General features: G+C 43.8%; 1 protein-coding gene across 1 annotated transcript in view; it reads left to right on the top strand.

The window, feature by feature from the left end:
- The window catches only part of GPC6 (glypican 6), a 1,020,154-nt gene that overhangs the window by 930,571 nt on the left and 72,630 nt on the right, over nt 1–16,953 (top strand). The window contains exon 6 of the mRNA XM_054974100.1: nt 6,537–6,680. Coding sequence (XP_054830075.1) covers nt 6,537–6,680 — 144 coding nt within the window. The remainder of the gene's footprint in view (nt 1–6,536; nt 6,681–16,953) is intronic.

Raw genomic sequence — 16,953 nt, 5'->3', positions numbered from 1 at the left:
TTGCGGGGATCCTTAAGGCACAATCGTATCTCCCATGTTATTCAACCTCTACGTAAAGCCTTTAGGAGAATTCATTCACAGCTATGGAGTTGAATGTCATCAGTATGCAGATGACGCCCAATTCTATATCTTACTATCCAGGTCCCCACAGGATGCAGTAGAAATCTTAGATCACTACCTGACAGCCGTGGTGAAATGACTGAAAAATAACAAATTGAAACTGAACCCAGACAAGACTGAAGTGATGCTTGTTGGGAAGGCAGAGAGACTTCAACTCTGTATTGGATCCTTGCTAACGCTGTGTCTTTGTAAACTTGTATTTATTTATCCTATGGCATCATTTATGGAAATGTCCTTGATATTGTACGGAAATGTCCTTGATGCAGATTGTACTAGTTTCATACTATGTAATCCGCCTTGAGACTCAGTGAGAAAGGCAGACTACAAATGACATAAACAAACAAACTCCTTGGCAGTCAAAATCCTTTCAGCTCAGTGACAGCAGCTTCAGACAGCCAGTGAGAAAGAGGATTTGTTCAGAGAGTAAGGAACTAAGAGAGTAAGAAACCAAGAGAGGGCACAAGGGAGAATCCTGTTTATCAAGGAGATGAGGCAACCATGATGTCCATGGATTTTCCCCCTTTCATGGTGGTCACAGGCTGGCTAGCACAAGTAGCTGAGTGGCTAACTAGGTTGGGTGACTGCCCTAATTCTAGACATTCCAGAACTCCCCAAAGGGACAGAGAGCGTTGGTGCAGATGAAGATCAGGCAAAGATGGTCTCTAGTCAGCATGACTTGGTCTCCTACTGGACAATCCTTTGCAGAGATGCTCCAGTCAAAGCCCAATAATAGCTCATACCATCAAGAAAGTCTGCCCGGAAAGCTTTTACAAGGTCATGGGAGTATCACCTGACCTGTTATGGCCTATAGAGAAGCCTCATCCAGTTGGTGTCCCTGCAGTTGCTTCCTCTGGTTATGTTCAGGGGGTTGAATCTGCCCCTGACCTTCCGCAGGTCAAGATCCACTGCATATTCGAGTCCTGACTGTTGCTCAGGCACAAGTTGCTTAAAGGGATCCATCCAGGTCGTCATATCTGTAGCTACAGGCACTGAGTCCTGTTTAGACATGGGTACGAATGGAAAAAAAAAACCCAAACAAGCTGTTGTTCATTGCCATCCACGGACAACGAACAATGAACAGTAACGACCATGACCCTGTTCACAAACATGTTCATTGTTCATGGCCCCTTAAAGATAACTATCAGCTGGCAGGTGGCAGGGGGAATTCCCCCCTGCCATCTGCCAGCTGATAGTTTAAAGGGCCCTTTCCTGCCACGTGCAAGGGGCAGGGCTCTTTAAGCACCCCACAAACTGACCTTCCCAATGTCCAATACCCACCAAATTTGCAGGGGGCATAGTCCTCACTGTCCTCTGAAGACCCCCCCCCCAAGTTTCAGAGAGATTGCACCCCGGGAAAGGCATGATCCATGGATCCTTCCTTTTGTTGTCATTTTCTCTTCACAGTTGCAAAAACAGGACTCTCTGCTTGAAGTACTTTGAAGGGTTAAAGCCAGAAGGAAAGCCAGAAGTTCAGTCACTGCCATTGCTGGGACAATTGATTGCAAGGCGCCAGACTGTCTGGCTTGACGAAGGGCTGACGAAGACAACGAACAAGGCTTGCAATGACCACTTGTTCGTTTAGAAAAGGGCCTCACAAACGGCTTGTTCGTGGTTTTTTTCCATTCGTAATGCTGTTCGTGCTCTAGTTCTGTTTACTTTGTATTCTCAGGTTCAGCCCCCTGTAGGGTTTCCATTTTAGCAAAACCGTTTCTGACATGACTGTTGCTAGTGATAGCGGTCATTCGTGGACAGCCTGAATCCCGACAAAATATACTATATCACTATGGCAAATGGTTATTGATCTAGATTCACACAACCAATTGATTTGGGCTTATCCAGGGCAAGTTTGTGGTGTGTGAGAGTCACCTAGATTTCCTATATGAGAATACCTTCCAAAAGCTAACATGTGATTAAATGAAGCATCAACTTCATTTTAAAGTCATTCGGAGGCATGGCGTGACGTTCAGCAGCCTCTGACCACAGTTTTTCATTCTGGCACAATTCTGTCTAGAATCTGACACATCAATAAACGGAATCACTGAGATCAATTTCCTCCATTTCATTTTCAGCTTGCAAGCCTGGCCCATCTATAACACCAACCGCATAGAGGCTATTATGGCACAATCACCCTTGTTATATGTCAGCCACTTCTGGGCCATTAGGAATCTACCCAATGCGCCTCCTTCAATTTATGTTCGTAAGACTTTGCTTTATACACTCTCCTTTCAGAAGTCTCCACCTCCATTCTCTAACACAGACTGCCTGCTACTGACCTCAAAGTGGCTTAGATTTAAAACAGGCGAGATGCGAAGAGATCTGTTTTTGGTTCTTCCTAGTGTCTTTATAATTTTGTTACGGAAGGCAGGGCTTTTGGGGGGGGGAACGCGGGGGAACGGAGTTCTGGAACCTCTTGAAAAAGGTCACATGGCCGGTGGCCCCGCCCCCTGATCTCCAGACAGAGGGGAGTTAGATTGCCCTCCGTGCCGCTGAGTGGCGCGGAGGGCAATCTAAACTCCCCTCTGTCTGGAGATCAGGGGGCGGGGCCACCGGCCATGTGACCATTTTCTCCAAGGGCAACCCACTGAGTTCCACCACCTCTTTTCCCAGAAAAAAAGCCCTGACGGAAGGTATAAATCTTCCCCCTGTACTGCTTTGCCAATCAAAACCAGCACCACTCTAATTATCATTTTCTTACATTTGGGGTGTTTTTTCTATAAGTTGAGAGTACTTTACCTTTAAAAGAGATGTGGCACCAGGAATTCCAGGAACAGATTGCCCGACACTTCTTTTTTCAATAAAACCCCGAAATGCAGGGCCCTAATTCAGTTCAGGAAAGTAGCATGAGGGGGAGGAAGGATTTAAGCCTTCTTCTTTTGCATCATTTTCCCAATCTAACAGTGCAATCCTGTGGAGAGTTACTCATTGAAGTCTCCATAGGATTGCACTGTGTCTCCAGAGAACTTGTTTGGCCTCCTGGGGAAACGTGCAGGGACAGCTATGGGCTCTCCAGTAGAGCAACTAGCAACTCCTGCAGGCCTGTTCAGATTGGCTTAAACCTTCACTTCCCTTATTGCAGCATTTCTGATCTAAATTCAGGCCCAGCCACCTGAAGGTTAAGAAACAGAAATGCTGCATGCTCCATTCACAGAAATCCAAGCATTGCATCTGTTTACCCATTATCCAGGGCTTTTTTCCTGGGAAAAGAGGTGGTGGAACTCAGTGGGTTGTCCTTGGAGAAAATGGTCACATGGCTGGTGGCCCCGCCCCCTGATCTCCAGACAGGGGGGAGTGTAGATTGTCCTCCGCGCCGCTTGGCTGTCTGGAGATCAGGGGGTGGGGCCACCAGCCATGTGACCATTTTCAAGAGGTTCCGGAACTCCATTCCACCGCGTTCCCGCTGAAAAAAAGCCCTGCCTTTATCCTTTATTTAGAGAGGTGCATATGTGCCCTTCTTGTTTGTTTTTCAGGCAATCACAACATCAGGAGGGCAGTTTCTGTTGACAAAACTGCACGGGGGGGAGTTAATACCCCTCCCTCGTTGTGACTCCGATCAGACACTGAACTTATACAGTTGATATTGGCATTTTTTAAATGCTAGGGAGATCCAGTCACAGGATTTTCCTTGTCTGTTTTGATTCTTGATTTGGGGGGGTTTCAGCAAATTCAAAAATGTACCATCTTCCAAAGGAAGCTTATGCACTTATGAGTGCCGGTGTCTCTTCACGAAACATCAGTAGGAAAAGCACTCCATGGAGCTAGCTCTGTTTTGAATAGTTACCACTGAATTGTATTATTTGGGGGGGGGCGGGAATTAAGCACTTGGAATTAGTGACAACTTTGCAGTGAGGGGGAAAATAACCTTCTACTCTTGACAGTTGGTGGTCCAGGTTATCCTACTTCGAGATGGAGACTTCTCTCCTCCCCCAGCACACACACAAAGGGTATACAGGGCCTCCCTCCATGCACACTGTGCAGTATACAGGACCTCTCTCCATGCATGCTGTGTCTGTCAGAATGATGGGCCCATCATAGCAATAAGCACCTCAGGGTACTGATTGAGAGGCAAGCAACGTCTCCTGAAATACCCACCATGTGTCATCATCATCCTCCAGTCGTGACTCATGAGTCGTGACATCTGCTTGCAATACATTACATGCAATATTTAGCGGATTCATCTGTAGCTGCTTTTATGTGTAATGCACAGAATAACTTGCTTGGGTTGTAGGGTTGCCAGTCCCCAGGTGGTGGCTGGAGATCTCCCGGAATTTGAACTGGTCTCCAGGTGACAAAAATCAGTTCCCCTGGAGAAAATGGCTGACTTGGAAGGTGGATTATATGGCATTATACCCAGCTGAGAGCCCTCCCCTCCCCTAACCCCGGCCTCTCCAGGCCCCACCCTCCAAGTCTCCAGGAATTTCCCAGCATAGACCTGGCAACTCTACTGAGTTGTGAGGCTGGTGAAGACAACTTTTGGGTTCTTTCTCCCTAAATAATACAGAGAATCTTTAACTTAACACAGAATGCCCTTCAGTGAAGTCTTCAGATATGCAATGGCCAGTCATAAAGCATAGAGCAATCAAATGTAGAAAAGTCAAATGTAACCCCCAGAGTCCCGAGAGTCCGGTTCAATGTCTAGAGATATGTTTACAAATTCAAAATATAAATCCAATTTATTTAAGTATAACAGAACACAACTATGAAAACATTCCCAAAGTTATCAATACTCGATCAGTAACAAGTGGCCCCAGAGCAAGTCCTATTCACAATCCACTTGGTAGAGGGCACAGACAGTTCTGTGGGTTTGGCCAGAGGCTATGCCTGGAACAGCGTCCCAAATATCCAGAAGGCTTTGCGACAGCAGGAGTCTTTTTGTGAAGATGTTGTATGAATCCTGGAGCTTGCTTATTGCCCTAGGAACAGTTCCCCTTTTCTCCTGGCAAGATGAAGTGGGGCAGCTCTGTACTAGGGTGCTGGTCTCAGCAGTGAATGAGTTCAGCTGCCAGCAATTCCTGCTCTTTGCTCTTCCTTGATTCTTCAGCTTCTCTCAGCTACTGCTGGTCTCTCAGGGAGAAGGGTTCAACTCTTCCCAGCTAGCAGTTTCAGCTCTGACTTTCTTAGCTCCAAAGCTTGGAAACAAACTTTGTCTTCCAAAGTGCAGTACCTTCAGCACTCCCCTCTCTCTTCAGTCTTTTCAGCTAACCTAGTCCTGTATTATACCACCTCTCCTAGTCATGGTGACTTCTTTTTTTTTTAAACACATGCCCCATGAGCCTTTGCTAAACATGCAGATTAATACAACCCAAGGTACAGCTCATTTATCTGCTAGTCTGGTCTATCTATGTATCTGCAGTCTATTAATCAGGCCTAGGTCCTAGGCCTCCAAACCCTTTTTCCAGTACAGGCTTACACAAGTGAATCAGTCCTAGAGGGATTCAGAGCAAGGTTGCCAGACCCCCAACAGGGGCAGAAAATCTCCTACCCCGGGCTCCCTTTTATTGCAACGGGATAAATTTTATTTAAAAATGGCTGTCAGGCTGATGGTATGATGTCATATCTAGGGAAAATCTGGAAGTGCTGTAAGTACTCTCTAGGAATAACCAGAAAGTCTTTGGTTTCTCTACTCTTAAAGAGACATGATGTCTCTTCCAGGTTTTCCTGGAATTGATGTCAAGCTGTTGCTGACAGCTACCCCCAATGTATCCTGCAGGTTGCTGAGTCATTCCTGGCAATTCTAAGTCAGATCCGAAACTAGGGATGGAAGAGACCTGCATGAGCTTTGATTTTTACCTCAAATGTTGCCCTTATTAAAAGGTAAAACTTTTTATTGAAGAAGTAGCAAATAGGTTAAAAAAATGGTTTTTGAGGCTATTTCAATGGAAAAGGGGAGTTTCCCAGTGCTGAAGCTGAGAATCCATAAATAAAGCCCTGAAAGGACAGACACGCTTGAGGGAGCTGCCCAACCTTCAAGAAAAAAACGGGGGGGCAATCTCTAACTTACTGCAAATGGACAAATGCTGTAGATGCTCCTCTGAGATATGATGTCCTTAGCAGCCCACGCTCAAGTAATTTTTGTTCATTTTCATGGGATGTAGCAAAAACAAAACCCCACCAGAAATGCAGCTTGGCCAATGTAAAAACAAAAATAAAATTACGGAGTCCAAACTCTTTGGAAAGGGCCATTGCTATACAGTGGACAAAATACCGAGCCTGGACTGAAGGTAACACAATTTGAAAACCCTCCTTAATTTATATAATTTGGTGGGTGGCCTTGAACGACTACAGTATTGCATATTTAAAAATCTGCTTATTTAAGTGTCAGTGATGAGATGGTTGGCAGATCGCTTTGACCAGGAATAAACTGCTCATCGCTTCCACTTTGGGTGTAAACTTGATGTAATTTGATATGGTTCTTTCAGGTCTTCCAGGGGTGTGGACAGCCCAAACCAGCCCCAGGATTAAGATCTTCTCGTTCCATTCCTGATAACTTTAATACCCGTTTCCGGCCCTACAATCCTGAGGAAAGGCCAACGACAGCTGCTGGTACGAGCTTGGATAGGCTGGTAAGTCATAATTTTAATAACGTTATCTTGATTGTCCTTAATTAGAAGGAATCCATTTTGAGAATTGACTCTTCCCATGCCTTTGGCTTTTCAGTTACATGAAGAAGAGTGATTGTATAATGAATAGCAGTTTCTTCTTGCCTGTCTTCATGCAATATTGTTGCAAATCCTTAAAAAGCAGGATTTTAATCTGATAGAGCCTTAGGAATCATTAATCTTGTCTCATTTTTGTCCTTAACTGTGGGCTAGGTTTGTTATTCTGTAATGGCTGTAATGTTTCACCACATGGCAACCGAAGCAGCTGTATAATAACAGCAAAAACTGTTTAATACAGTTTTAGCAATTCAAGTCATATACAATGAATATTTTCAACAATTAGGGATAATGCAAAATAATGTTCCAGTCTTACAGGCCTGGCTTAATTGTATGGCTTCTGAAACCAAGTTGTCCTACTGAGTCTACCCTTAACATATGGTAAAAAATGGCCTCTCCATCCATATAGAAAGGTAGTTCCCTAAGCAGAATTACATCTTTCTAAGCCCGTTGACTTCCATGCATTCTGCATAGGATTACACTGTCACTCACAGAAGCAGATGCTCTGATCAAACACATTTATTTATTTGTTCAATACCATTCTATACTGCATATCTGCTATTGCACTGAAGGCAGTTTCCAGTTCAAAATTAACACACACAATATAATACACACAACACACATGGAAAGGGAGACAAAAAGGGGAAAGGAAAGCAAGCAAATTCCAGCACCAGTTTTTGGATAACATTTTATTTATTTATTTTGACTAATAATCTGCTCTCCCTGCAAGCAGGCTCAGAGCGGATGACAATGCAATAAATATTTATATAACTGTTCAGTAATATTCTGTAATTATTCAGTAATATTCAGATAGGAAGGATGCTGAAGGAGTTGGTTATGTTAGGGGCAAAGCCCAAATGGTAGTGGGATGGAGCTGCCAGGCTGAGCCTGGGAACCAGTGAGAGGGCTGGACAAGGAGGGAGGGGGAATGAGGTGTGGAATGAGGTGTGGAATGTTATGAGCCCCAATCAGATCACATATGCAAATAGCCTTGAAAGGCTGGCCCAATCAGGAAAGAGTGGTCAAGCTGGCAGTGGGTGTGGGAAAACAAATTTTACCCCTTTTTACCCCCTTAGGGGGTGAATTTCTTAAAATCCCTTCTTAGTGGGTGTTTACATCATGGAAGGAATGTTCTTCCCAAATTTCATGTTTCTAGGTCCAGGGGTTTGGGCTGGGAGTTGATGATGAGTCAGTCAGGAGGACTCTTGTCTTTATATATAGAGAAGATATGAATGTTCCATGTATTTAGAAGAGAAGATTTACACCTGTCAAGTTACCCTTCCTGTGTGGGCTGGATAGGTACCATCAGATGGCTGAGAGAGATGGGAAGTTATCTGTCTATGTATGGGAAATCTAGGATAATTCATCATAGAAAAGAATCCCCCCCCTTTCGTGATCCTCCAATGAAAACTGGTTTGGAAAAGGCTTTCTCAATAGAGTTAAAAACCACTGTGATAGCAGTAGCCAGTAGACCAGTCCTCTCCCTCTGTACATCACATAGTTTGCATGTTTGGAAATCTGGAATCTAATTGGAAATCTGGGACAGAGTGTCACATTAAAGCATTCCCACCCCTTGATATACATCTCTATTGTCAGGATATTGTTACTCTTCTGATGAAATGGTGTGAGCTGCTTTTCAGCAGATAGATCTGTTTCTGTACATGACAGAATTGAACATGCCAGCAACTGAAATAAGTAATCCAGTGCCTGTCACATTAAAGCACAGTCGCTTCAGCTCCCAATTAACTTTACAATACACTCATTTTTACAAGCTCCACTCATAATTAAATAAGCACTTATTGTTGTGAAGTATCCATATGCATAATGCATCTTCCTTCACTGAAGTTTAATTAAGGATTTCACACAACATTCACGCTGGAGCACAAAACTTGCTTTATAACTACATTAAAAGTAAGCAGGGGTGTTCAAGCAATCGATACTTTATGTCATGCATTGTTCTCCTTTGACCACAGAGGCCAAAAGAAAGAGATAGAAAGAAGCCCAAGAGGTACTACTCTCTAGAGAAGTCCTGCTGAAGGATATCTGGATACTTTTGAGTAAGATCCAGATGTTCTTAATAGGCCATGCTCATGTTCTTAATAAAACATATACCTCTCAATAATGCTGTAGCACAGTGGTTAAGTGGTTTGCCTGTGAATCAGCATTCTGCTGGTTTGAATCCCACTGCTGCCATAAGCTCTGTAGGTGGTCTTGGGTAAACCACTCCTCTCTGCCCCAGCTCCTGAGCTTTATTGTGGGGATAATGTGTGTGTGTGTTGCCCTCAAGTCATAGCTTACTTATGGCGACCCCAGCGGGATTTTCATGGCAAGAGACTATCAGAGATGGTTTGCCATTGCCTGCCTCTGCAGCCCTGGTCTTCGCTGGAGGTTTCCCATCCAGTTACTAACCAAGGCCGACCCTGCTTAGCTTCCGAGATCTGACGAGATCAGGCTCGCCTGGCCTATCCAGGTGGGGACAATAACAACACTAATTTGTGCACCGTTCTGAGTGGGGCACTAATCTGTCTAGAAAAGTGGTATATAAGCGCAGTTGTTGTTGTTGTTGTTGTTGTCATATTGTTTTTAAAAGAAGCATAACTCATAACTAATATCAAAACTAATAAGAATCATAATTAGTAACTCAGAGGAGGTTCCGGAGATCCAGAAACAAGACCAGGGGAAGAACAAGGAATTCTGGAAGACCCCAGCACACTAAAAGCCTCTGATCCATCAGTTCCAGTGATAGTTTGAATCTGTGCAGCTTATCAGCTGCATGAATCTAGGACCAGCTGTACCAGGAAAAAAAAACATTTTGGAGCAAAGATATCTGACTGTACTAAGGATTTGCCGCAGCTGTCTTGGTGGCTTGTCCTGGGTGTCTGAAACACAAGCAAATCTCAGTGTAAATAAGGCAATCTGTCCTATGCCGTGCCACTAATGTGCCGTGGTGAGTTCAGCTGTGTGTGGCTCTGCCAAATTCTTCGCAGCAGTTCTGCAGAAATAGTAGGCCAATAGCTAGGTTTCTTACTTACCTATATGCTGCATCTCATGGTTCGCTCTATGACATGATGTGGGCTCATAGCCAGAAATTTTATGGGCATGTGCATGGGTACTCAGAGGGGGGCAGGGCTCCCATCATCCCTAATACCGAGACTCAGTGGATAGAGCCTTACAATGTCCAAACATAACTAGGAACTGTACCACATGTACAGTTCTTTCAATGTGTGTAGCCTAGTCTTGTTGTAGCTTCCTATCCCTCATTCCTTCCCAGGTTATCGGAACAAGAATTGCTTGTGCATTTTCCTTTATACCTCCAGAATGGAAAGGCATACAAACTTTAAAAAAAAACTAACCGAAGCTGGAAATGCAGTAGAGGAGGATGCTCTGGCCTGGCTCCTGTTTCTTACTGCTGCTCCTGCTAGGGTTGTGAGGTCCACTTAACTTCCTGGTGGGAGTGGGGAAGACCCAGCCCTTACCTTATGGATGCTCTCACATGTGTACAAACCACAGTAGCACTTCCGGGGCCTGTGTGATGCCTTCACTCCTGGGAGCAACATCATCATGCCATGCCAGAAGTGCACCCCAGGAGGCCCATTTCCCTGCCTTTCCCCCCGCCGGCCAGGTGAATGATGCGGGGGAGGAGGCTGGGAGTAGGAGATCCCCCGCCCAGGGACCAGCAATCCTAGCTCCTGCAACTGGCAGGAAAAACATAATGTACAAAAATAGCTATCAACAGGGGTCATTTCGTAGAAAAAGAGCTGGAGGGACTCATTAGCATAACTCATTAGCATATGCCACACCCCTTGCCATCATCAGAAGTGTGTCATTAGCATAACTGCTTTGCATATGCTACACCCCTTGACATCACCTATCGTGGCTGTTTTGGACCCAATCCTGGCCGTTCAGGACCGAAATTGGGCCCAAAATGGCCAAAAAGGGGCCCAAAATCATTAGGAGAGTGATCCACGACCCATCAGAGGTCCGATCCAGGCCGTTTCAGCCCCAATCCAGGCAGAAACAGGCCCAAAATGGCCGAGAGTCAGGTGGGCAGGGCCACCTGACATGTGACCTCTTGGGGGAACTGCCAGAACTGTGTTCCGGCGCATTCCCCCTCAAAATCAGCCCTGGCTATCAATGATAGCCATGAGTAACTTCCTAGGGAAACTCAGAAGTGGTATCATTCCACTCTAAGAATCACTAGAAACTTTATGGAAACTGACGTCCATTTCCTCCCAGAAGTGATGTCACACCATTGCCCACTGGTGTCCCATGTCCCTGCCTCCCCCCAGACTCCCGTTGGTTGGCAGGCCGTGCCTAGCAACCCTAGAATTCTTATAGGTGGCAATGGCATGTTTCTGATGGGGCATTCTCCATATATACGACATGTAGCTCCAGGCCTGACCGCAGTGGTGGAAAGTGCTGTCAAGTGGTACCTGCCTTACAGTGACTGCTGCTGGGGTTCTCAAGGCAAGAGACTGACAGAGGTGGTTTGCCATTGCCTGCCTCTGCATAGCAACCCTGGTGTTCTTTGGAGGTCTCCCATCCAATTACTAACTAAGACCAACCCTGTTTAGCTTCTGAGATCTGACAAGATTGGGCTTGCCTGCGCTATCCAGGTCAGCTAAAGAACTGATGGGATGTGAACTGGGGGGAAATATATTGCTATTCACATTTCTTTAAGTGCCATTGCTAAGGAAATACAATGTTCTTAATGTGATTTGCAAATATAAAGGCATAATACATTCAGTTAAAATCAATAGTTAAAGACATTTAAATATTCTCAGTAAAAATATGAATATTAGCAGCCATAAACAAGTAAACAACAGCCATATTAATTAAAATCCCATCCCGTACATCATCTGGTTTGGGAAAGCCTTTCGAAACAATTTTTAGCAGCCAGTAGAAACTGTTGAACGAGGTTGAATCAAGTTAAAGAATATCAGGTAGGAAAAGCTTGCTTGAGAAGAGGAGGTCAGTATTAGGGCTAGATGAAACGGTGCTCGGACTCAGGATATCACTCATATGCTGATTAAGAACTTCCCAAGGTCATGTTGCTGGCATCGCTGAGAGACCAAATTGCTGGTGGCGGGAGACCTTTGCTTTAGTAAGAACATAACAATGCTTCGTATGAACATACAAAGTTCCATCTCATTCATATTTCTGTTTTCAACAGTGGCCAGTCAAATACTTCTGGAAGTTCACAAGTAAGGCAGAAGAGTGGTAACCACAACGTGCCGTACTTAGAACTCTATTATCTCTGCATGTCTTTACATTATCTTGTAGTAGTTGATAGACCTGTCCTCCTTGATGGCTGTGATCTCATAAGCCCTTTTCCACGTCCCTGGAGCTCCCCTCATCAACTCGCATTTGTCAAATCACAATGAATAGTGTAATGATTTTAAGTATGTGTCTTTACATGCTTGGTGTGGTACAGATGAAGAGTGGGGGTGAAAGAGAGGGATGAGTGAGTGAGATGATTGGCTGATGACTGAGGGCCAAGCTACACATGACGAATGACACTTGAACAGCAAGTGTATTTCTCCCTGTTCACTTGCCCTCCACTCAATCCACTTGCCGTTCAAGTGTCATTCGTCATGTGTAGCTTGGCCCTGAGAGTGTGGGCGGAGTGAACTGCAGTTTTTAGTTACTGAGGGAGATAAACTATTTAGTCAGGGCAAGAGAGGCGAGCTGTGTGCAGCCTGAGTGTGTCCATGTATTTTTGAGAGAAAGGCAACCTGTGTGGAAGCCTGAACTGTGTGTGTCTGTGAGACTATATATTCATTCTGTTTGAAGCAAGCAAACTGTGTGAAGCCTGAGAGAATATCTGTGTGACTGTGTCTATGAAAGGAAACTTTAAGAACCAATAACACTCTTTGAAACCATCAATCTTAAGAAATAATATGAAACCAATATGCTTCTTATAAAAATAAAAGTTTACTTTGTTTTTGTTTACATCCCAGAGTATCTGTCATTCCTATATCCCATTCCTATCCTCAAAGCCACACAGTACCAAGAAGGAGCCTGACGCTTGGGCACGTTACTAAAGGAGAATTTTAAATAAAGTATCTTGGAATATAATTCCTGGTGGCAGCAATCTTTCCAGAGGGTGTAGGAGGAAGATTAAAGGCCAAATCTACCCCAGAGAAAGAAAGGGTTGTAACAAATAGGTTGAAATCCCAAATGGCCTTACGGTAGAGTCACTTTACAAGAGTACGGTGAGTGCCAGCTCCCCCACTCCCGTTGGGAGAGTAAGGGAACCTGGCACTTACCTTCCTCTTGTTCTTCTTCACGCATGAAGTTTGCACGTGCTCCCGGAGCTGCATGATGATGTCACTTCCATGAAAGAGTTCCAATTTGGCCCTTTGGGGGCACAAACCAGCCTGCTGTGAAGTGCGGAGGCGCTCTCAGGGCAGCGTGCTTGGGAGGTCTGTGCCCCCACTCCCCCCCTAGCCAAGTGAGTGTTGGCAGGGGGTGGAAAGTGGGAGTGAGGCATCCCCTGCCACACCAGGGGAACAGCAACCCTACCTTACATTTCTCACAGTCCCTGCTGTGTTGAGATGCAATGGGTCAGAGTAAAGGATTGGGTAGCAGTAGTAATTAATTATATGCTTTCCATACGTACTTCAATTGTCTTGGCTCTCCAGTAGAAGGCTGGGGAAAGTCCCCTGTCTGAGATCTTGCTGAGCTACTGCTAAGCCAGAGTAAACAAACACAGGCTAGATGAACCAGCCGTAGAAGCTGCTTTATATGTTCATAGACATCACATGACTAATAACAAGAAATTCATCCTTTGTTATGACAATCTGAACTTGCTCCAACCAGAACAATCATTTTGGGTTGTATTTGAAGCAGAAGAAAACAACACCAAAAACATTGATTGCAACTGAACTTCGAATAGGACCAAAATAAACACAGGGGCTTTGAAAGAAAATGAACTGCCTTTGAGGTCTCCCTGATAATATGCTGCCAAATGGTTTTACATTGATTTATCATAACATAGGCCACTATGAGGCAGCTTGGAGCATTTAAAATGAATTGAGGGACACCTCTGCCACCATTAAAGCATCAGTCTTTGTCAATACAAAACTCAAATGTGGATGCACATAAAACAGTCAGATATGTATTTGGGGGGGCATAAAAATTTCAGACTCTTCATAGCTAGGCTTGCATCTCTTGTTGGTATGTAAACAAAATGGCACCAATTTATTTCTAGTTTGATTTCTGCTAAGTCATTTAGCTGAAGTCACCAGGTGGGTATTTTTTTTAAGGTTGGGAGGATTTTTTTTTAATTTCCCCTCTCTGTTCGGGCAGAATACAGTTTGATAAATTCAATAGTTCATGATCATAAAATTAAAAAACATTCAGTGGCAAAAAGGCAGGCTATCTGATACAAGCTTGTATGGTTGCCTCCTCACAATCCTTTGGATATTGGGTTATCATTCACAACTGGATGCATTGGTCCATACCAGGAAAATCCAGCTGCAAATTACTGTGATGTGCAATGAGAGCACGATATCCACTGATGTGTAGATGCAGTAATATACTGTTATGATTTTTTTATTCTGTAGCTTTTTGGTGTTAGCAAACGATGTAGAAAAGTACTGTACACATTTACCAATAAAGCTTAATGGCAGTACAGCCGTGACTTTAAGACTGATATGTGAATATTGTCAGCCGTAATATGCATAATTAAATAAACCCATCTGTTTGCTGTCTTGAACTCTCTCTCTCTTTTTTTCCCTCTTTCCTTCTTGCTTCCCAGAGGACTATCTGGAGGACAATGCAACACGCTGTAAGCTCCGGTATTCTTATTCTTGATTTTCATAACCTTGTGCCTGTTTCTGATTCTGTTGGCCGTACTACATGTAGTGTCAAGGCCATCATGTTCCATCTGCTTTTTTGCAAAATGATTTCATTTCTAGCTCTCTGAAACTTTATGCTCAAAATGGATGGATTCATTTCAATATTTATCATCTTCCAGGATGTTTTTTTAATCTAGGCCACTGTTTCCAAAAATTACAGGCACATTACCATCTCATAGTGGAAATAACTGACTGCGAGACGTTACCCCATCAGACCGAACCGTGGATCTGCTCAATTGCATGTGGCAAAGCAATAAGACATTTTAAACTCGGATGAAATTATGCCTCTTCCTCAGGACACTGTCTCTGGGATGGCATGTTTTGGAGGGACTGGATCCACATGGGTTTCATGTTGTGTATTCTCTACCAACTTGAGTTGCTGCTGAAGTGTGGGAAGGCCTCCTGTGTTCCTTCTTTTTGTGGTACAGAGCTCCATAGATAGGAGAGGGCAAACAGAGCATGTCACTGAGGAATAGGTCAGAACTTAGAGAAATGTGGAAAGAGGACGAGATGTGGGAAGAGACCATGACCAGCAAGAGAAGCAATGGGGATAAACCAGGTTAACTTGTAGGGAAAGAAGAGAATAAATTGATATACATGTGACACCAGCCATAATGTAAGGTGAAAATGTCCTAACAATGTGATCTTAAGCAGAATTATGGACGTAGAACATTACGGACTTAGAAGGGTATAACTCTGCCAAAGGTTGCACTATAAATGTACTTTCATGAACCACCATCAACCCCAATAAAAAAAAATAATCATCTTTTATTTTTAAGGATTACAAATCTCACAGAAATTAAGGGATGCTGTACTTTGGAAACATTAATCTCAAATTCTGACAGCGAACCCACTGGAAACTTTTGTGAAATTCTACCCTATTAAATTTCTTTCTTTCTTTCTTTCTTTCTTTCTTTCTTTCTTTCTTTCTTTCTTTCTTTCTTTCTTTCTTTCTTTCTTTCTTTCTTTCTTTCTTTCTTTCTTTCTTTCTTTCTTTCTTTCTTTCTTTGAGCAGAACCACAAGTGACAAAAGGCACAGATTGGACACTTAGCTTCCCTCAAGTTTTGATGGGAAATGTAGGCAGCTTGGCGGAATGTTGGACAAGTGACAGTTGAAAAGTCCATTGGACAGCAGTCAGAGAGCGAAGCTGCGAGACCAGGATGCCTACATTTCCCATCAAAACTTGAGGGAAGCTGACAAGTGTCCAATCTGTGCCTTTTGTCACTTGTGGCTCTGCTCTTTCTTTCTTTCTTTCTTTCTTTCTTTCTTTCTTTCTTTCTTTCTTTCACAAGAACCTGCTTATCCCTTACTCTCTGGAAAGTTTAAGAAGCTGCTGTGCTAAAGGAGTTTAACATGAGATCTTGTGGGGTTTGACTAAAAACTCCTTCTGGACCTTACCAGAGATTCTTCACTGCCATCAATTCCTATGGAATTCACTGCCAAGTTGGAAACACCTTCGGAGGCATTATTTAGTCGAGTATTCTTTATATGCAGGCCTACTACCCGCCCCTGTCTTGATGAGAAGACTTGCCATCTTCCACCAGTACCCATTCCACTTCACCGGTAACACTTCCAGAGCACTTAGGCACTGGGTATTTTGTTAAGCTTGCAGACTCACATTAATTTAAAAAGAGGGGGGGGGCACAAAGAGAAACCATAGCCAAACATAATTCTAACTTCTCAATGCAGGCACTGATGTAAATTGATTTGCTTGTGCTAAGATTTAGGGAAATCATTAGACTAGGATCAGCCTCTACAAACTCACTAATGTATTTTATTATTTTTTTATTATTTCATATTTATATCCTGCCCTCCCTGCAAGTGGGCTCAGGGCGGCTAACAACATTTAAAAACAATTTAAAACATTACATCTGTTTAAATATTAACACACCATTTAAACAGCATTCTTCCCTCCACGGGTGATTTCTGGCTCTTTCCGTACGTAGGAAACCTTTTGTTTTTACGCGCACACACAAATCTTACTTTGAGAGGTGGGATTTTGCTTGGGATTCTCAGCCAACAAGGCTGCAGATGTGAGCCCAGGTATTATTGGAGAGGTTTGCTTTTGCAACAGTCCCTTGCAAAAATAAATTTAATTGCTGAAGATGAATGGGGCAGGGGAGGGATAGAAAGGTTGCCTTAATGACTTAGCTAGACCTTTCTCATTCTGCTGCCTCATCAGGCTAGTAGGAAATGCACTGTGTTCAAAGACAGAACACTCCCTGGAGCACATCCTCTGTTTCCTGGAATCAGAACTGGCTCATCGTAATCCTGAGGCTGGATTTCATTTATAGTTAATTGATGCATCCAAAATTGG

Source organism: Eublepharis macularius, chromosome 3, assembly GCF_028583425.1.
Source record: "Eublepharis macularius isolate TG4126 chromosome 3, MPM_Emac_v1.0, whole genome shotgun sequence".
In the NCBI taxonomy this organism is placed as follows: domain Eukaryota; kingdom Metazoa; phylum Chordata; class Lepidosauria; order Squamata; family Eublepharidae; genus Eublepharis; species Eublepharis macularius.
Note: the sequence above shows the minus strand (reverse complement) of the source record. Positions and strands in the feature narration are given on the sequence as shown.